Below are 21518 nucleotides of genomic sequence, written 5' to 3'. Positions count from 1 at the left end.
TATATACTGCAGCTGGGGGACCCCCAAGTCAAAGGGAGCTCACCTCAGCAGCAGTTAATGGCTCAACAACTTTTTAAACAGCTGGGGTGGTGATCCAGAAGCACTTGGAGATGGAGGGGGCAGTCGATTTCAAATCATCATGAAATTTCTTCATGTTTAAATAATCTCCATAGCAGGAGTAGACAGACGGTCTATAAAAAGGCATTTTCACACTCATCTCTCTCTTATAAACATTTCTTGTAAGAAGGAAGCTTTAGCTTATACCTACAGGGGTCTACAAGAAGAAAAGGCAGCTGTTGGAGAAGAGATAATAATCCTATGCTTCTTTCCAGAGGGTGGTTTTATGAGAAAATCCACAATTTTATAGCTGGTACATTTGATGTTGGAAGAATGGAACATGCAGAGGTGAAAACTAAGGATTGTGTTCATGTGGGCTTCCAGGCCATCAAGATGCCCTCCAACCTGAAGCAGGAAGTGAACAATGGCTTGATCAAAGTGGAAGAAACTTCAGAAGCACCGATAAAGACAGGACACATTAAGGTGAGGTTACATACGTCCATTTCTCTTGTCCACTCACTTCTTTCTTTGTTTGTTTTTGGCTGTGCGGCATGCGGGATTTTAGTTCCCCGACCAGGGGTCGAACCCGTGCCCCCTGCAGTGGAAGCATAGAGTCCTAACCACTGGACTGCCAGGAAATTCCCCACTCACTTCTTTTTTGGGTTTTTGGGTTCAGCTAAACCTAGACACTTGGCCTAGATTTCTAATACCAAATTGGAGGTATCTGTTCAGGTCACAGCCCTCTCTTACCATCCTTACTCCATGCTGGCATCCACACTGTATGGCATGTTTTCTCAGGGAATGGCTGACTAAAGTGGAAGTGGACATTTGGTTTAACTGGGGTTGGAATTTGGAATCAGACGGTGAGCCAGCAAGTTACTTTCTAAATGTAGCAGAAACTATGAGTGACCTAAGGAGCTGGAGCTAAGAGCTACCCATATTTCAGGGAAGCAGAGAAAACTGGTGTTCAGAGAGGGAGAAGAATAAAGTAGATATACATAAAGAGAGAGAAACTTGTGAGATGGAGAATTCTGAAGGCTTCCTAATTCCTTGTCCTAGTGTTTCCTGAATGGGGGCTGAATTTTTTTACCTTAGATGAGATTTCTCTCCATTAGTTTATTATTTTCTCTTTGCTTTACCTGGTGTGAGCTGGTTCCTGTTATGTGTAACCCAAGAGTCCTAACTAATACATCGACTTGCAACTTGATGAGTGAGGAGGAACATCAAAACCTCTCTTCTTATTATAGACCATTAGTCCGATGGACAACCCTTGAAATTTCTGGGTGTTGGACCTGTAGTGTATACCAGCAAACTATAAATGGCTAAAATGGATTGAAATAATCTGGTCTCTCACAGGAATCCCTCAAGGAAACCGCTAAAGGGCCAAGACCATGTGTTATTTGCCTTTCCCTTCTCTGCATCTGGCATACAGTACATGCTCAATATACATGTAGGTTGAAGTAGAAAACTATTCCATGAGAAAGCTGTGTTTCTTGAGTATCGATTTGGAATTTTAAAACTTGGATGATCTATTGAACTGTTTTTTTTATAATTTTGACTCTTGCATTATTTTACAGTGTATATACCATGTGAGGAAACCTGAGCAGGGCTCCCGGAGTGCCCAGTTTTACATGGGCAGTGGTTACACAGGTATGTTAACTTTGTGATGATTCACTGAACTAAACACTTAGGATTTAAGAACTTCCAGCATGTATGTTATACTTTAAGAAAGTATAGAAAATTTAAATATAAAACAAATTCCTAACCAAATATGAAGGGGAACAAGGAGGCTCAGACCACAAGGCCACATCATCTGAACTAGGACCCCTTAAGTGCTGACTGGACAGACTGTTGTTTAAGATTAAACTGATGAATCCCTAGGCCCACCTACTAGGAATTCTAATGTGACACCTAGTGTCCTGAACGAAGAATAAGTAGGCTTCAGGCAAAAACATCCCATTATTAATCATGACATAGTCTCTTTAGATCTCACTGAGCAAGCAATGAAAATCAATGTAAATGACCCTTGGCAGTTTTCACTAATCTCTCAATCCGTGCTCGCTCCATAGACCCTATCTATGAGTCAATATGGCTTTTTTTTTTTTTTCTAAATCTGTATCTTAATAGCACTAGTAAAGTGAGAGTGACCAGGAGTGATTTCTTTCAGGTAATATTTCAATTATTAACGTGTAAAATAGGGCTGTGTAAGCCTTCCCTCTTCTAAGCTTTTTTTTTTTTTTTTTTTTTTTTTTTTTTTAGCTAATTGGGCCTCTCACTGTTGTGGCCTCTCCCGTTGCGGAGCACAGGCTCCGGACGCGCAGGCTCAGCGGCCATGGCTCACGGGCCCAGCCGCTCCGCGGCATGTGGGATCTTCCCGGACCGGGGCACGAACCCGTGTCCCCTGCATCGGCAGGCGGACTCTCAACCACTGCGCCACCAGGGAAGCCCTAAGCTTTTATTTAGTAACCTGGTACTGTTACAGTAGAAAGACAAATTCCCCTTGTTGATGATATAGTTTTGTTATTGTTATGCTAGAAACGGAAAGCCTGATGGGAATGCTGACCCCTGGACGCAGGCTTTATAAACAGTGTATGCTTCACAGCTTTGGGATTGGAATATCACCCTAAATTCAATTACCATAGAACTAATTGAATCTGCAAGACTTGTAGAAATCCTTCTATTTATTCACTTAGAGTTGCGGCAGAACATCTAAAGAGTCCTTAAAACTGTCGCACGGGACAGAGCACTGGAAGGCAGGAGAAGACATCAGAAGGAACCTTTATTTTTCTCTTTTAGAGTCAAAGAATATTATACTGAAGGGAACTTAACGACCAGCCAGTCCCACCTCCTCATTTCAGAGACAAGAAAACTGAAGCCCAGAAAACAGATGGGCTGCCTCCCCCAGTCATATGGCTTAAAAATATATATGTATACATGCATATACATATACACATACATTCTATACATATTACATGTATATGTATTTTTTTCCACGAGCTTTAGTGAAAGTGACCAGTGTGACCTCATTTCCTCACTTCTTAAATCCAGGATCCACCCAAATCTAACTATTATTCATAGCCTGCCTATACCTTATACTTTCTTACATCTATATCATTGCCCCCATCTCTTGGAATGTCATACTCCACCTCCCTAAGCCCCTAACTTCCATCTTTTGAAATAGTTATCATTCTTCAGTGATTAGCTCAAATATACCCATTTCTTGGATAAATATTTCCCTGCCGAAACAAAATTTCTTCTGTCCACAGCAACTACAACAACAGCACTTACATACTATCTGTGATGAACCATGCAGCTTGCTTATATTTGATCTCATTTAGTCCTTAAAATAACCATATGACATTGATACTATCTTTAATCACATTTTACAAATAAGGAAACTGAGGCACAGAGAGGTTAAGTCCCTTGTCCAAGGTGACTAAGCAGCCAGTGGTTCTGATGGTTTATTATAAATATGCTACATGTTATTATTATGGTCATGAGGAGAGGAAACTAAACTCTTTAATAGGGTTTTTTTTCCTACCCCAAACAAACAAACAAACTGATTAACATATAGGGGTTGAGACCTTCCTTCTAGTTAATGGATAAGAATTCCTGAATTTCAAATCTTCCCTAGGTCCAGGTTTGGTCAAAAGTATAAGGCACTGCTACTTGAACTTTAATTTCAGGAAGTGGGCATGCAGAAAGTGTATTGGAGACAGTTTTTTTAGGATGAAATATAATGACTATGTCTGAACCCTGCACCTCACCTAAGTCTGCTCCACCTGTTCAGGGTCAAACTGGTCGGTGGCATAAACACTCTTTGCACACTGCACAGAAGGCAGATCTACCCACCTACTGGGGATGTAACCTGAACCGCTGGACTTGAATACAACAGTTGGGTATGTGCACATTTTTCTAGAGATAAGTTTCATGATGTTCGCCAGATTCCCCAGAGGGGTCACTGTTTTAGAGGCGTTGTGGAGGCAGAAGAGCTCCAGGACTATGAAGGAAAAGAAGAAATTTCTGAAAAGATGAAAAGAATCTGTGGGAGGGTAGCATAGTTTTTCTTAGGTTTAAATAAAGCTATTTATTCCTTCTGGGGAGTGTGGGTTTGGTGAGAGGGTGTCCCTATATGTCAATGGCACCTTTGTCCTTAAAGTATTAAAGCAGTCAGAACTCAAGAGACTTGTCTCACCCTCTTCCCTTCCTCAGGACATGACAGTTGAATCTGAGACTTAGACAAATGGAGTGACTTATGCAAAACCACACGGTCCAGAGCTGGGATAAATGAGAATCCAGTTCTCATTCCTTTTCATGGTCCCTCCACATTAGTTCACAGAACATCCTATCAAAATGATGACTGTTACAGCGAAGGGTCCCCACAAAAACTCAATATCCACACATGATCAGTGGAAGCAATGCTTTGTCATCTGGCTCCAGTGAGTTTTATGTAAGAAATAATCCTAATGCTTTCTCTGATTCCCAGCTTTGCAACATTCTCTTTCCATAAGAAAAGAATTGAATGGATGTTAACTAGACTTACTGTGGTGTTCATTTCACAATATATACAAATATTGAATCATTATGATGTACACCTAAGGCTAAAGAATGTATGTTAATTATACTTAAAAAAAAACTTTTAAAAAACTTAAAGAAAAGAATTGTATACTTTTCCCACTAAGGATGGAGAAAAGAGAGTTAAGCTGACTTCACTTGGTGTTTTAATTTTTTTTCTTGCTATTAAATATCTTTCATCTTCAATTTCTCTCTCCCCTTTCTACCCCAAATACCTCAGACCACCACCAGGATACCAGGTGGTAGAAAATGGTATAAGCATGAGGGTTCTTCTCTTGGGAAGTGTAATAATCACCATGTCACAGTGTGTTAGAATTTATGCAGTGGAAATATTTCATTTGAACCTACACATCTCTATAGCAGTAAGAAATTATGATCTTCCTTTTAGAGATGATGAAACCACGGTTTTCTGACAAGAAGATGATCCCCTTAAGCAGAATAGCAACAACTTTTGTCTAACTCTGGATTTTATTAAGTTCTTAATTTTTAGGGTGGTAAATATAGGAACCAAAGTCTTTGGGAGATCCCAAATGCAGGAAACATCCTCCCTGCCCACATTAACTAACCAGATGTATTTATGCATATATGCTATGGAGCAATTACAGAGACAGATGCGTATATCCACATTACTGTGTTTTCTGCCCAGTGTATCTGAAGTTTTGCTTATGTATATAGAAGTTTTGCTCTTACCTGGGAGAAAACTGAGGTGTGGAGAGCAGGAGATTTGTCCTTGCCCACATGGTAAGTGAAAAGTTGCACCAAAGAGAACTATCACTCTACAGTGTAGAAATGTTCTTCCTAGTGATGTGTTAATTTTAACAAAATGTTACCATAATGAAGCAGCATATTTAACTCATGGAGGTTTTTTATAGCAGTACTCTGTATGTGCAAAGTAAAATCTGATAGTATCTCTAACAGAGTCTTCCCCCTTTTTTAAAATAAAGAACTTCAAGAGCAGAGTGGGAGGGTTTTAATGATAAAAATATAAAGAGTAGGATTCCTATCATCTTTAACTAAGGATAGGCTCCATTTCCTAGTTGTTTAACCTCTAAAAAAATTCCAATTCTTAAGAAATTTAAGATACTTTAGAATCTAAAAATAACACTGAATATCATTAGAAAATTCCTTTGTCCTCTTATGATCATTTTACTTTGGTAAACAACTTTTCTCAGTATTCTTCTTAAAGATCACTATTTTTAATTAAGTTGAATCACGAAATGGATAGCATGGTCCATGCATTTTGCCCCTGAGATACTTCATTTTGAAAGAATCCTAGAGTAGAGTTGAAGAGATTAGAGTTGAAGGGAAATTTACAAGACATCAGTCTAATCTTTGATTCTGGGTAGGACTGTCATTTACAACATACCTGAAAGGAAACCAGGCAGTATCTATAAGAATACGACCAATGACAGGGACCTCACTTCTTCACACAGTGGTCTACCCTCTGTTCTCCAATTCTCGTCATTTTATAGTTCTTCCTCATTTTGAATAAAAATCTACCCATTCTTTTGCCTGGACCTGACTCCCAAGTGACACAAAGTCTCCTCTTTCTTCACGTTTTTTTTTTTTTTTTTGTGAGCAGCCATGGCTCACGGGCCCAGCCGCTCCGCAGCATATGGGATCTTCCCAGACCAGGGCACGAACCCACGTCCCCTGCATCGGCAGGCGGACTCTCAACCACTGCGCCACCAGGGAAGCCCCCACATATGATTTTTGAAGACTTGTTTCCTTGCTTCAAGGTTTTGTTCTTCAAAACAAAAGATTTGTCTTTGATTTGTCCTCCTCTACCTGTGGTTCGGAGCCATCAGTATCATCCTTCCCTACGAAAGTCATTGTCCTCTCAATCTGTTATAATTTCCTAGTCTCCCTTTTAAAATGTGTACCTCAAAATTTATGCAGCCTTTGGTAATCTTCAGAAATTGTTGCTGCTGAGAAATGTCCCTTGCTTTATGTGACTAGCCCTCTTCAGCTCACTGGGCTCTTTCAGTGACATTGGGCCTGAGGACCTACCTTTGCCAAGGTCTCATCATCCAGGTGATTCTTCTGAATCACATGTTGAAGTGCAAAATAAATTTTTTCCTGAAGCTTCTGGACCTTCCTTGGTTCTATCAGCCAGGCTCGGTCTGACAAAGGGAAAGAATGGGTAAGGAGGGGATAGAATGTAAGCTTCGCTGTATTTCACCTACATGTATATAAGTGCTGAGTACCAGGCCCATTTCAAATTAGTTCCAAATTGCTTCTGAAGACATGTAATTATTCTTCTAAAACAAATATTTTATAAGCAATTCTATGATGACAGTAATGTATAATACATTGACATACAGAATCAGGGTGGAGGTAAAGACACAATGGTTCAAAGAAACTCCATGTGTCTTACTGTCTGTGACAATTTACATCTCTTACTCTTTCTCTGGACATATGCTTAAATTTTCTTTCAAAGTTTACGTTAATGATTTGTGAAGAAATGAATTAATTACAGAAGTGAAGAAAACCTATTGTAAAGGAGTGTTTTTGGAATTCAGAATCTCCCTTCCCTTTTATAAGCTAAGTTATAATTTATATAGCATCAACATGAATCAGTTAAAAAATTTAATCCTGAGTCCTCTTTTTCTATATTGAATGTTTAAATAATAGATAGGATAATCCCTCCTTCCCTTTAGCCTTTCCCACTTTCCTTTCTTTTTTCTTTCCTCCCTCCCTCCCTCTCTTTGTTCCCTGCTTCCGTCCTTCCTTTCTTCCTAGACGCTTTATACCATGGTGACAAAATTCAGCCCGGTGTCAACGCCTAAGGTTGAAACTTCAATGAAGAGACACCTAGAGTCTCCAAATGCTGAACAAATACTCATGGAAAAGAACTTGGACATGATCCTTCTGAACACAGTTCAGGTCAGTTGAGAAACTCGATTCTGTAATCCTAGACAGGGCCAGGACAAGTCTAGCCAACAGTTAAGCAAACCCTTACGTAAGTGAGCACAAAAGCCTTCAGTGACAATTGTCAATCAGAATACATTAAGTTCCCCTGCCTCTCCCTTCCCTAAACTATCTGGAGCTGAACAGACAGTAACTATTATGGCAAGAACTTGGGCGGAAGGGTGGGGTCTGGCATGCGATGGAGCCTACACAGGCTGGAATACTGTCTTTCCTCTCTTTTTGAATATGGCACTAGGCCAGGGTGGCAAACAAGGTATCTTGGAGTTGCAGAAGCCTCTGAGTGTGGGTCTGTTCCCCACTGGGTAGAATAAGCTAAATATCATGCTTCCAAACTCCGTGGAGTTTGATGGCTTTAGCATTTCTTCCTAGAAAAAGGCTCATAGTTCAGCTGATTTCTAACTCATAAGAAGCAGGCTTGCTGTCCAACTGGGGCATATCTTCATGGATTGTTTAGATTTGATATACCATGTCTTAAATATTTGCTGCTGGGAATTTACTGACTTGTCACACGCATACCTACGAGGACAGTGACTTTTGTAATGCTTCCTTTGATTAAGCAGGAACCAGACTGAAACCAGCTCCCTCATCATGGACTCAAAGGTTTAGAACTAATCTTCACCTGAACTATAATCAATGGGAGCAATCAAATGCAATGAGAAAACGGTAGGAGGAAAATTATTTGGCAGGTGGTTGCTACCAGAAATAAATATTGCTTGTCACTTCTTCCATTTATCTTTGTGCTGCCAAGTCTGGGAAACTTTCTAGGGTTTAAAAAAAAAAAAAAAGGAAAAAGCCTGGAGGAACAGCTTGATTTTAGACAGAGCCACAAAAGAAACTGTTAGTAATGATATGCCAATTGATAACTAATTTCTATTTTTGATAAAATAGTTAAATAAAAAACAGAAGCAGATTAAAAAAATCCTCATAAGATTTATCCTCATAAAAATCCTCATAAAATAAGTAAATAAAGCCTAACAGATACAAAGTGTAAAGGCCGTATTATGGGTAGACATAGCTAGACATGTCAACAGGGCCCATCACAGGGAAGATTAATTTCTTCCAGCCTCACTGAAAAATATGTTAGGTATAAGAAAAGATCAAGTCTCTAGAGATAAACGGGCTATAGAAGGAATGAGTCTCTTGACCATAAAAATGACCAGGAATGTGTCTTTCTTTTCATAGAGAACTGTCAATAAAACCGCTATTCCCTGACCCCAAATCTAACTGAACAGATGACTGAATGAACAACTCTGACTTTTCATTCTGGTTGAACCATGCATTTATTAGGATTCCATACAGTTTCAAGCCAGCATATACTTTTAAAAAGAATTTCAATGGCTATAGTGCTATTTGATCTATAAATGTCATACCATACCTTCTTTGAAAACTTTTTGCTGTTTACTGCATTTCAGAGCTAGACGAGGTGTTTATTATTATGAAGCTCAACCCTCTTACTTTACAGGTGAGGAAACTGAGGCTCTGAGGGGTCAAGTGTTTAAGGTCACACAGATACCTGGTGACAGAGCCTGTCCTAGAACGTCTACCACCACATCGGAGATTCTTCCTTTACCAGTCTTTAGTAAGAGCCATTTTTTTCCTCTGCTGTCCTTACCTCCTTTTAAAGCTTCTAATATTGCATTAAAAAAAAGAGGCATTTGCCTGAAGTGAGAACGCCAACATTAATATGGATAGAAAAACCGATGACAGAGATATTTAAAGAGGAGAAAATACATGTTTTACTTTTTTTAGTCTCTATGCTGGCTTGTACACTCAGGTATACTTCTACTAAGTCTCACCTAACTGGACATTTTTGTCTATGTCCTTTATTCTTAAAATCAAAATAGAACTTAGTTATAGCTCAGGCCACTATTTGTCTTCATTTATCTGTTAAGAAATGATTATGCTTTTCTGAATCTGGAGTCACCCTTACCACACATCCTACTCTTGCATTTGGGACAAAACTGATATTTAAATTAACCTGAGGATACTTTTCTTTGACTTGTCCAAAAATATCACAAGCTTGCTAAAGAAAATATAGTTCTTTAAAGTTTCTTCAGAGCACCTTGGCTTAGGTAGATGCAATTCATGTTAAAGACAGCAAAACAAACAGTTTTTTTTTTTAAAAAAAGGTAAGGACCTCAGACCTCCCTACCTGGAGATATCAGAACAGCAGATGAGAACAAAGCAATCTCTTCTTCAGTCAGCTGCAAGGAACACAAATTCTTTGCAAAGTCAAATGCTTCATTCACTAGGTCATCAGAACCTATAAAAGAAGGCAAATTAAATGAAAATACTTGAACAGAATGGGACAATAGTAAGAAAAGTCCATAATCAAGAAGTTATTCAAGGATTTGCATATTAGGCACACAGAAAAAATATTTCTAAGTTCCTGACCATAACAAATGATTTAGTGGTAATTATAGAATGAGAAAATTGGGCAACATCTTGACCAGGTAATGAAAGTCAACATCACCAATGAGAGGCAGATAGAAATGGTTTGCACCCATTGTAATATCCAACTGGGAATATATAACCCCAATCTAATCTTGTAAATTTGAAATACGCTTCGACTAAAAAATTTTATATTAGTGATTTGGGGATCCTTTAGCACAGACATAGCATTCATAGAAAACCTAAACATGTATAATGGGCCATGGGCTGTCAGTCTTAGTGGCACTTATAGGATGTCACTGGCAATGTAGGATGTCCAGGGGCCTCAAGCTAAGCGAATGGAGATGAGGTGACTTTCAATTTGGTAATTTCCTGGAAATTCGATTGAGAAGCAAACATTCATTTATGTTTACCTTCTAATGAATGACTCGCAGGTCAGTTGCTTAGCCATTGTGAATTCTGGCAAAATAATGCTTCATCCCTACACGGATCCTTGGTAAATGTTTATTTTATGAAGCTGGAAATATACCCAAGTTGCTTGCCAAGGTTTTCCCTCCTTTCTTGAAAATCTAGCCTTGGAGATGACATGGAGGTATATCAGCTGCAGGAGGGAAACACTGCCAGCCCCGATGGATTTGCCATTGGCTACCATATCAACTGACAGCACAAAAGGTGAAAGGACAGTGGCCTTCTTTGATGTCCGTGGGCAGGATATGGAACAAATGGCACTGTCAATTGTTAAAACCTTTCCTGGCACCAGCCCATCTTTGCTAACGTTCTTCCATGCCGTGCACTGACGACTGGATGTGAATGACACACTTCCAGAGACTGACTCTGTCCTGCCCTCCCACAAGAATGGTCTGGGGATCATTTTGGGCTGGTTGGCAGCCACGCTATCTGGGCTCCCAGAACTTCATGAATTAACAGGGAGAAAGTCACTACCCTGGGTGCGAAACAAATGAAAGAGCCCCTCTTTTAAGCATCTTAACTAATGATTATAAGTTTGCATAAGAAACTTAAGAGGTCACCCATGGACCACCAGTGGTCTACATAATATACTTTGTGAAGCAGTAAGCTAGAAGGTAAAAGAAAAGCTGATCCTACAAAGAATGCCTAGAATGCATCCCAGTTCTTTAGAATCAGTTTTTGTTGATTTCTGAATAAAGCATGTTGGTGTCAACAGGGTCCACGTTTCTTTCCTTCCTTTTATATTTGGAGGCACAACTATAAAATCAGAGGAGTTAGATGAAACACTGGAGGCTCCCCTAGTCCAACCCTTATTGAATAATGAGATACTATGTCATGTTAGAGAATCAAGGCATTTCTTATAGTGGAGAAACTGATGGTAGTTAATAAAATTGTGTCATCATCAAAGGTGAACTCACCTAAGGCCTTGAACATTTGCATTCCTCCATATTTTCCTTCAAACAGAACAGTGTTGTTTAATGGGTTGAAGGCACGGCACATTCTCACTAAAACCACTTCCAAGCAACCTATGAGAAAAAAATTTCAAATGTGTATATATATATATATATATAGAGAGAGAGAGAGAGAGAGGTTACTACTGCATATAGGTCAAGAGACTTTAAAAAACTTTAAAACACACACATAGACACATAAACACACACATTCAGAAACACCTCAAGATTCCTTCCCAAGTAAAAAAGAATTATGTTAGATATAAAGCTCTCTTGCAGTCTACGTGAAGAATTAAAGATAAAATATACTTTAAAGGTGACTAAAATGAAGGGCAAAAACATTTTCTTCAGAAGCATACATCCCCCCCCCCCCAATTTTTGACTGATAATGGTTAGTTGCAACTCTTGAATTCACTGGTGATCGTAAGTGGCCCAGAAAGGAGATTTGCAGCAGGTAAGTTCAGTCTGTTAACTTCTGTAGAAGTTTTGCTGTTGGGGTAACCTGTTCTCTCCTTCAGTTTTTAACACACTCCATATATATTTCTGCATACAATGACTTCAATACGGACACCTTCAGGATGTTTCTTGAGGGTACCATTTATGTCCTGGTATCTTTGAAATGAGGGTTTCTTGGTCAAATAAGTTTTGGCAAAAGGCTGAACATTATCCACTCCAGGGAGTTATAATCAACAATCACAGGTCAAAGGCTGTTGAAGTCCCAACATGAAGGAGTTTGTTCAACCCTGATGGACCTAACATTTCTGAGTTCTCTGTTAGCCCAATGGTGGCAGGACCTTCATCTGCAGCCATAGGCAATTGTGGTTATTGTATTCACTGTTATATCTCCATCACCTAGAAAAGTCTCTGGCACAGAGTAGGTGCTTAATAAATATTTATTAAATGAATTAGTTCACTACCTTTGTTTTTCCTTCTGAACATTTACTGACATCCTGAGCAAGTACTGCAAAGTTTCTCCACATTTTGGAGAAATGGGCTTTTGCCCCACAGTGTGTTGGAAGGTGACACCCAGGCTCAGAAGTCAGAAATTTGCATGAGAACATCGTATAGATGATTTGGCTACACCCATGTTGTACCCAACTGTACCCCTGGTGCCTTTCTTAATGCCTCCATGTATATTTATATCTGTGTTTTACTTCTTTGTTTTGCTGATGTATCTGCTTTCCCTCATATGTCACCTTAGCATAGGGGCTTACGCATAAGAAGGAATCTGCAAATATTAATTGAAATAATGCTTTTCTGAGAAAAACAATAATAGGTACCATTTATTCACTATCTACAATATGGAAGGCACTTCCCTTGACCCCTTACATTCTTCTGCATTCCATATCTCCTACCCTTAAACCCAGGTGGGCCTACATGACTGCCTTGACTAACAGGTGCAGTGGAAGTAACCCTATGGGACTTCTGAAGCTAAGTCCAGAAAAATGCTACACACTTCTGCCTGGCTCTCTTGAAATGCTAACTTTTGAAACCTAGCAACCATGCTGTGAGAAAGTCCAAGCAGTCTGTGGAGGATAGGAACTGAGGCCCCCCTGAGCCCAAAGCCTTGACTGAACTCTGGGCTGTCAACCAGCACAAACTGCCAGCCATGTACATGAGCCAGTATGCAAGTGGGTCCTCCTGCCCTCAGTCAAGTTGCCTCAGTGAACACCACAAGCCGTCCCTTGCTAAGCCCTGCTCAAACTGTAGCTTTGGAAGCAAAATAAATGATTATCGTTGTTTGAACTAAGTTTTGGGATTGTTTTTATCCAGCAACTAATACATCAAGTTAATGTTTGAGTCAAGATTTGCACCAACTTTAATCATCTGGTAAAGAAGCAGCAGCAACTTAGAATAATTATTTGGCTCAAGTTCAAAAGGCAGCTTTTCTCCACACCTCTTTTTGTACAGTAGAAACTAACACAACATTGTAAAGCAACTATACTCCAATAAAAATTAATTTAAAAAAATAAGCCAGCTTTGCCAGATACTGGCTATGTGGTATTGAACACAGCCCTTCACTTCTCTGAATCTTTACTTCCTCTTCTATACAATGGAAATAATTACTGAGCACACAAGATTAAAAGAGATGTCACAGGTAAACATAAACATATATATATATATTATTGCATATATATAAATTATGTTATTATTATTTGCTATAGCCCAGGACCATGAAGGTTCACATGAACACCATAGTGGTTCTTATTTTCTATTTTCAAAGGGGGCCAAAAAAGACAAATACATTATTTTTTTCCTGTTTGGATAATGGCAGCTGCAAAGTCAATCATGTGCAAAGTTTCCTGAGTTGCTTCGTAAGTGACAGTGTGTGTGTGTCAGAGTGTGAGGGAGAAGTGGGGGGAAGGATTAGAGCAGAGTGAGTTTCTCCCGGTGTATTCTGGCTGCAGGCTATCCTCATTAAAATGACTGGAAATGACCACAGAGGCAGAGCTCAGCTAGCCTGGATTTTTTTCCCCCCAACAGAAGGCAAGTAGTACATTTTAGAGCCAGCTCAGCAATTCGGCCACCTTGACACGCTAATTACTAGCACTGCCTGTCAAGCTGGGTATCTCAACCTCCACAATTAATAGCTCCACTTTCAATAAGCAAAATTGTATTTGACTTCAAAGGGGAACTGAATGACTATCAGGGCATTTTTATTATTGAGAGTTTCCTTTGGGAGTTGGCTGACAGCGTGGGTGGTAAAAATGAGCTACATGTTGGATGGAGGATTTTCTAGAACTAACAGCAGGCTAAGGGTCAACCACAACCTGGTCTAAAATAGGCCCCCCATGAATTTTCTTGCTTACCTGACTTCAGAAGCAGGATTTGATCATTCTGACAGAGTTCCATGAAGCCTGTTATTCGCTTTGCAAACTCTACCACATATTGGATGGCGTGAGTGATCTGGATGGCACATTGCTGCCACAGTGCTTCCCTGGACTTCAAGAGAGAAAACACAGAATGTACATGGAGCAGAGAACAACTTGGAGACTCGGTGAAATACTCAAGGTCGCCCTAACTGGCGCTTACCTGTCACCTGGGGTCCATGGTAGGAATTCACCCACCTTTAGAGGAGAGGCAGTATTGTCTAAGATACTGCTTTGACCTCTTTGAACCTTGATACACCACAATTATCAAAGTAATGAGGCTACAATAATGGAAATGGTGCAATAGTACAAAAAGATAGACATTTATAGTTTCTTGATTATTCTGCCTCCTTCTCCTCACCTAAACAAACTCAAGCTCTTAGTCTATTTTGTAAAATCAAACTCTTACACTGAGGAATAGCAATTTCACTCACAGGCTTCCACAAAATTATTTCCACGTGTACCTGACAGACACTAAATCTGTAATATTTTTATGTTGTGTTCTTTTCCCAGAACTTAGGGAGACTGCTTTTTGGTACAAAAAAAATTTCAAGGGAAAAGGCATCAAATCAGATCACTCTCTTAAGTAATATAGAACCCCGGAAATGTATTTTGATCCTTGGGTTATTTTCTTTGGAATGGGAAACATAAATCCAAGTGATGTGTTAATTCTGTTTCTTATTGACCATAACAATACCTATGCTTTTGTCTCCTTATTCATATAAAAGTGGCAAGATTTAATTATTCCACTGGAGGAAAAATCAGTATGTTGTAGTCATATATTTATATATAGACACATTTATATATTTTATTAAAATTTCATTTACCGGTAGGTTTTGTGATTATGGATCTCAATCCTGTAGAAAATTAATGTGAGTCAAAACAGCAACAACAAAAACAGCAACAAATTCCTTCTCTTAAAACCTTCTCTAATGGACACAAAATAATCAAAATAATAACAGTAAAAATGTAGGGTGAGTTGTCCCTTTTTCCTTTGGTCCTTTTTAAACATGTAGGGCAAGAAAAAACATTCAGAATGCTTTGTTGCATATCTTTGTAGTGTAAGTTTGCAGCTATTATTCCTGCTGTGACTTTTTCAATTGCTTCTATTCCTTGCCTGGCTGCAAGAAACCACTATGAGATGTCCTAAAATCACCTGATGTGGGCACAGTCTCCCCCGTCACTCAAATAGGGCAGTGATTTTCAATCGGGGTCGTTTTGCCCCCCAGGGAACATTTGGCAACATCTGGAGACATCTGGGTTGTCACAACTATGGGTGAGGGGATGCTACTGGCACCTCGTGGGTGGAGACCAAGGATGATGCTAAACATCCTACAATGTGCAGGACAATCCTTACAACAAAGAATTGTCCAGTCTGAAATGTCAACAGGGCAGAGGTTGGAAAAGCCAGAAACAGAGAAATCACAGAAAAACCTTCCTGTAGTTTCCCAGAGTACCTTGCTTTGATACGCTTTAATTTCTTCATACGTGTGGATCTGCCACGCCAGCTGGTGTAGCTCCTCCATGGTGTATTGACATGTCTCCAGATGGGACTTAATGATGTTCTGCGCAATTCGATCTATGAGAAAGAATATCAATTTGAGGGTTTGTGAATAAAATCCCACTTTGCGGAAAGAAACCTGATGTTGATGTGTTTCCTGTAGGAATGCCTTTTGGAGATACTCCAATTGTATGAGCATGTCTTTAACATTACTATCTATTTAAAAATCTCCAGACAAACTCTTTATTGCTTTTTTTCAATTTTCAGCCTTTTAATCAAAATTAACTGCCTTTTCCTCTTCTTTTTGGTCACAAAACTGGGGTCTTAAAGTTGTAAAGTGTTCAAATAGATATTTATTTTTAAAATAAATACAAATTACCATATACCATGTTTCTTGATATTTGGCCTGAAAGTCCACTCACAGTCTTGTGACACCTGTCACACTGTAACAGTCAGTGTAAACTCCAAAAACTTTAAAATATTTGGAAAATCACTAGATCCTCAGTGTTTTTCTCAGAAAGGAGGAATTGAAATATAAATGTGTTGCTTATATTTTAAAAAGGGAGGATTAAACAATAATCTAAAAAAATAGTTTTCTATAGAGGAAAGAGAAGAGAATGGGGGCACAGGGATAGAAGCCAGACTTCTCTGATGGTATTATTTTTGTAGATTTGACTTTGGAACCATGTAGATATCTTCCATAAATAATGTGAGAGGGAGATGAAATTATATGGACTCATGAGGTGATAATTTTGAAGCTGGGTCATGAGGGCCCTTATATTCTTCTTTCAAATTTTTCATAAGATAAAATATTTCCCTGAAAAAGCTAAAAAAGAGGAAATGGTTTTATTCATAAAAAAAGTATAAATAAACACAATCAGTTTTGGGGGGCCATTTATTCCAAATGGGTTGTATTTAGCATTATATCTTAAATATCGATTATTTTGGGTTTTGAGGTATGGAAGTTGAGTAATAGAACCAGACATAAGAACTCTCCTTAACAACCGGCAGTGAGTCCCCCGAAGTTGGATAGAGCTGGCAGAAGGTCCCCTCATAATCCCCCCTCTGCTATTTGAACATGTGAAGGTGACATCTTGGAATTCTGCACTTAGGAATTCTGTAAGTGGGATGTGAGTAGAATAAAGATGACCAAATTTTCTGCCTGGTAACTGTTCTTGGCTCATACAGAAATGGAGTTTTTCTTGTGTTTCAGGTGGTGCCATTTTAAATGCAATTTCTGTTCTTTCTAAATAGCAATATTTCATTTCTCCAGGATAATTCTCAAAGCAGTACGTAGGTACCATTTTCTTTTTTTACCTTGCTAAGCTTCTGGTATATATGGAGTGAAATAAATTGAGTTTTAGTAATGTAGAGAATAAAAAATGTAAGCTTAAGCTTCTAATGAACCTTTGAAATAAAAAAATCTCATATATCCATTGCCTGGCACATTATAAACACTGAACAAATGGTAGCCACGATTGTCATTATTAGGACATTCTACATAGTTTTTCATCAGAGAAGGAATCTGACCACCCAGTGGAGATGAAACAGAGCTATTTAATTTTGGAATCAGTGCTACTGAAGGAAGATATTTTGATATTTATTAAAGTTGTTCAATCAGAACTATAAACTGATGGATGTAGAAGATGCTACAAAATGCTAACTTATGATTATGTCTATGCTCTATTGGATTCAGCATTGAGCATTTCTAGACTTTCATTGCTTATCATGCTATAAAACTCCTTTCTTTAAAAAAATCCTATATTCAAAAATTTATTGAACATCCTCCTATGTTGTAAAAAAGGGCAGGAAATATTCTATACATATTAAAATAGATTGGTATGTCATGGTTCATCATCTTTCAATTTCATTTGGGCAGTCTAATTACTTAGACTCTTAAAAAAACATATCTATTCCTCAGTAGGTATATAATGAAAACATAAGATTTTTATGGCTCTATAGTTTTCAAACCTTTATCTTCTTGGTGTCTGTTTTCATTTTCAAAGATACACCGATTTGTCAGTAATTTACAGGCTTCAGGGTTTATAAGCAAAATTACAATTGCACTCAAAATTGCACTATGAAAAACTTTTTATCTGTTCCTTTACAATATCTCCTGAGAATTGCTGGCCAAGGTTTAAGAATTCCCTGGCCTTCTGCCACCAAAGTTTAGGGTTCTATGGGGTATGAGGAGTGGGCATAATAAACATGTGGGCAGATTAAGCAAAATTGAAAGTTAAATCCACATGGATGCTTTAGGACTCAGCTCAGATGGCCATTCCTCTAGAAGGTTTCCCTGCTTCCCAGTGTCCTCACGTAGAAGGGCCAGCTGCCATTACACTTTAATTCCACCCCCCAACTGAACCTTTATTCCAGTCAGACTCCCACTGTGCTTATTTGAATGGATGTTTCTACACCCTTCAAGATTGTGAGTTCTTCAAGAGATGGACTGCAGAACCCAGCACAGTGCCTTCATATATTCATTCACATGTTCACAAATACTTTTTGAGAAGCTATTATATACCAAGTTAAGGTACAGAGTTTAAAAAAAGACATTTTCTTTTTTTAAAAGGATCTTATAATAATATCATGTCATATCATGATGTAACAAATGCCCTGAGTTATTGTGGAAGCCCAAAGAAGAAAGTAACTAACTCAGTCTGAAGAAGGCAGAAAAATATCCACAGAGAAGATGCCTGTTGACCTGGGTCTGGGCAGGAATTTGTCACATGAAGAGAAAGACGGACCTCAGGTAGAGGGGATGATGGAAAGGCACAGAGAGAAAACTAGCTCTGAGCTAGATAACTGCTGACATTAAACTTTACATCTTTACAATCCTTACTTTTTACAAACAATTTCCCTTTGACTGAGGAAAAAAGTGAGGTTCAGAAAGAGTGAGTGACTTTAGACCCATTTTTACAGAGCTAACAAATGGTGTTGAAATCAGCTATGTCTTTTCCAGCAGAAAGTCTGTAGTGTTTGCAATACAGAGTGCATTGAAGAGATGGGGAGAAAGAGACTACGGACAGACACTGACTGGAGATGGAACAGCTGCGTAAGCATGGCCACGGAGTTTGGATTTTACCCTGTAGGCGATTAAGAGCTGGTGGAAGCTGTGAAGCAGGAGAGTGACATGGTCAGTTTTTTGTTTTAAAAGGGTGATACTGGCCATGGCAAAGAAGATGAGATGGCATTAAGGAGTAAGTGAGATTAATCAGGCTGTTGTGAAAAATACAAGATATGAGGAGCTTCTAGAACAGGTGAGAATGACAGAGACAGAGTGGAGGGGCTAGATTCAGGAGAATTCTGAAGGAGGATGCATAGGACCAGCAGGGTGTGTGTGTGTGTGTGTGTGTGTGTGTGTGTGTGTGTGTGTGTGAGAGAGAGAGAGAGAGAGAGAATTAAATATAGTAGGTACTCAGCCAATGTTGAGTTAGTAAAGATAATGTTGAAAATATCCATCCATCCATTCGTCCCCTCGTTTTCTGCTTTGACAAAGGATTTTAGAAAGCTGAGACTGACCCTTTGTTTGATGATCTTAAAGCCTAAGCACTCATGATGGCTTTAACATTAAACATGGGCAATTATTTCCCATACCCTTGTGGGGAGAAGTAAAAGGCAAATCTCTTTTTGACATAAGACATATATCAATGAAAGCTAAGGCACAGTAGCAGCAGTAGCAGGAGTGATCCTTCTCCACTTCCTTTCATGGGTCTGCAGTGCAAAGGTGAGCCACGTGCAAAAACTGGCTTGACCCTCTCAAGGCTCAGGCTGGGGGGTCAATAAACCACACAGTAAAGCTAGACTTGGTCCCTCGGGAGCGAGGCCTGAAGGCTCATTCTGTCGATTAGAAAGATGCATGAACATCAGAGGAGATGGTCTGCTTGGACTGAGAGTCTGCAGTTGTGAAAAGGGGAGAAGGATTTAAAAAGAAGGGACAAAAGGGAGAGACAATGAATACAGTATGCAGAGTTCCTGCTGGGAGCCAAAGGAACTTTCAAGAGTCCTTGCCTGGAAAAATAGAAAAGGTAATAGTAAACGCTGTCATCTCTAGGGACCAACCACATGAGAAAGTCCAGACAAAAAGACTGAGGTAAAAGAGCAGGGGATATGGAATCTTTCTGGGCAATTGCACACCCTTCATCCGTTTCCCTGATTTGGATTGCTGTTGCTTCTCAGAGCCCAGTTTCAGATCCTTTAACCAGCTTGGGCTGCAGAAAGCACATGTTGAAGAAGGAGTCAGCACGCACTGTGCTGGGATAATGGGTGCAACAGAAATATGACTGAATAATGACTGAATAATGGGAAATTCAACCACCTTCAGAGGTGACGCCCATGGACTCTACACTCTCCTTTTTCTGAGACCAGGGATGAGGCTAGAGATTTCTTAAGTGGACCTGAAAATGCAGCTGTATCTTCTCAGTAGTTAAGATTCTGTATGTATCAGTGAGACAGAGCTTTGTCCATTTCACTAAGAGTATGTGGGCTGTTTGATAGTTAATAAAACAACAACAAGGAATGAGAAAAACAATTGTATATGCTCAGTCCAGTCATTCCTTTTCAGTCATGATGAGGGGAAATGTAAACACTGATGCTGGCAAGGGAAAACTGGGTGTGTAATTATAGGTTAATAGTAAGTCCATGATCCTTATTTTCTATTTGTTAATTTCATGAAAAATATCCTGCTCTCACTTTCTCTTGCATCTCTTTTTTTCCCCATAAAATTGCTGTTTTATTTTTAGACTTTGACCCTTATACTATTCTTGAAGGAAGGCTTATTGGAACCCAAGACTTATAACTAATTAATAGAATTTGTAACTTCAGGTATTAAGTAACTTTATGAGATAGAAATGACAACATGTGATTCAAATGAAAGAATAATCCTAGAAATCTTTAAAATAATTGATATAGAGATATGTTTTTGGCATAGGTTGTGGTGATGGTTTCATGAGTGTATACTTATCTCCAAACTCATTAAGTTGTAGACATTAAATACAGACAGATTTTTGTATGTGGATTATATCTCAATAAAGAGGTTTAAAAAATAATTGATATAGGCAAATATACTTTATCATTTTTGATGAAAAATATTGAAAAATATTGTTAAAATTGTTAGACTTCCCTAGAAGCTTTAGGGGTAATCTTAAATCCACTTATGACAGGCAATAAGAAGAGAGAAATTAAATTTTTGAAGGGAAAACTAGAATAAAATTGATGGTAATTCTCAATAGTGTGTGCAAAAATTGTAGAACCCTGGGGCTGGAACTAACCTCCTTCCTTCATTTCCAAATGGACTGTATCTAAATAATTCCAGAAATTAGTTGGGTCTCCTGTCTCTCTCTGCAACTTTGGCTCCCTCCCCCGCACTGTGATCCTCATCAATCATCACTGTGATCTGTGGAATAAATCAAAGAAGTAGGAAGGAAATCCCTCCTTAAGGTATTTACAGGTGGTTGAGATGTGCATGATATGTGTAAATGTTAATAATATTTTGTGTAAATTAATTGTGTAAAAATAATATTTTGAAGTAATATTAAAGAAATATATGAAAAATAAATTTTGTTAAGTCTTAATTCATATAGAAAAGCAAAGTCTGGAAAGAAGTCATCTAAATTGCCTAGTACTATGTAGACAAAAGGTTACATCTGCTTATTTTGGTGAAAAGTAAGTAAACTGACAAGTAAGGTGACAATTTCTTGTTTATAACTGTAATGTTATAAAATGTGGACCAGCTTGCAGCTACTAAAATAGCAAGTGACCTTCTGCAGCTCTGAT

General features: G+C 38.7%; 1 protein-coding gene across 1 annotated transcript in view; it reads right to left on the bottom strand.

Annotated features, from left to right (window-relative positions):
* Positions 1 to 21518, bottom strand: part of RORB (RAR related orphan receptor B) — a gene marked incomplete at both ends in the record, with an annotated part of 63097 nt that overhangs the window by 4339 nt on the left and 37240 nt on the right. Inside the window, 5 exons of the mRNA XM_079706113.1 lie at positions 6643 to 6755; positions 9716 to 9826; positions 11340 to 11447; positions 14183 to 14315; positions 15700 to 15821. Of these exons, the coding sequence (XP_079562239.1) occupies positions 6643 to 6755; positions 9716 to 9826; positions 11340 to 11447; positions 14183 to 14315; positions 15700 to 15821 (587 nt within the window). The remainder of the gene's footprint in view (positions 1 to 6642; positions 6756 to 9715; positions 9827 to 11339; positions 11448 to 14182; positions 14316 to 15699; positions 15822 to 21518) is intronic.

This window comes from Hyperoodon ampullatus, assembly GCF_949752795.1.
Source record: "Hyperoodon ampullatus genome assembly, chromosome: 6".
NCBI classification, from domain to species: Eukaryota; Metazoa; Chordata; class Mammalia; order Artiodactyla; family Ziphiidae; genus Hyperoodon; species Hyperoodon ampullatus.
Note: the sequence above shows the minus strand (reverse complement) of the source record. Positions and strands in the feature narration are given on the sequence as shown.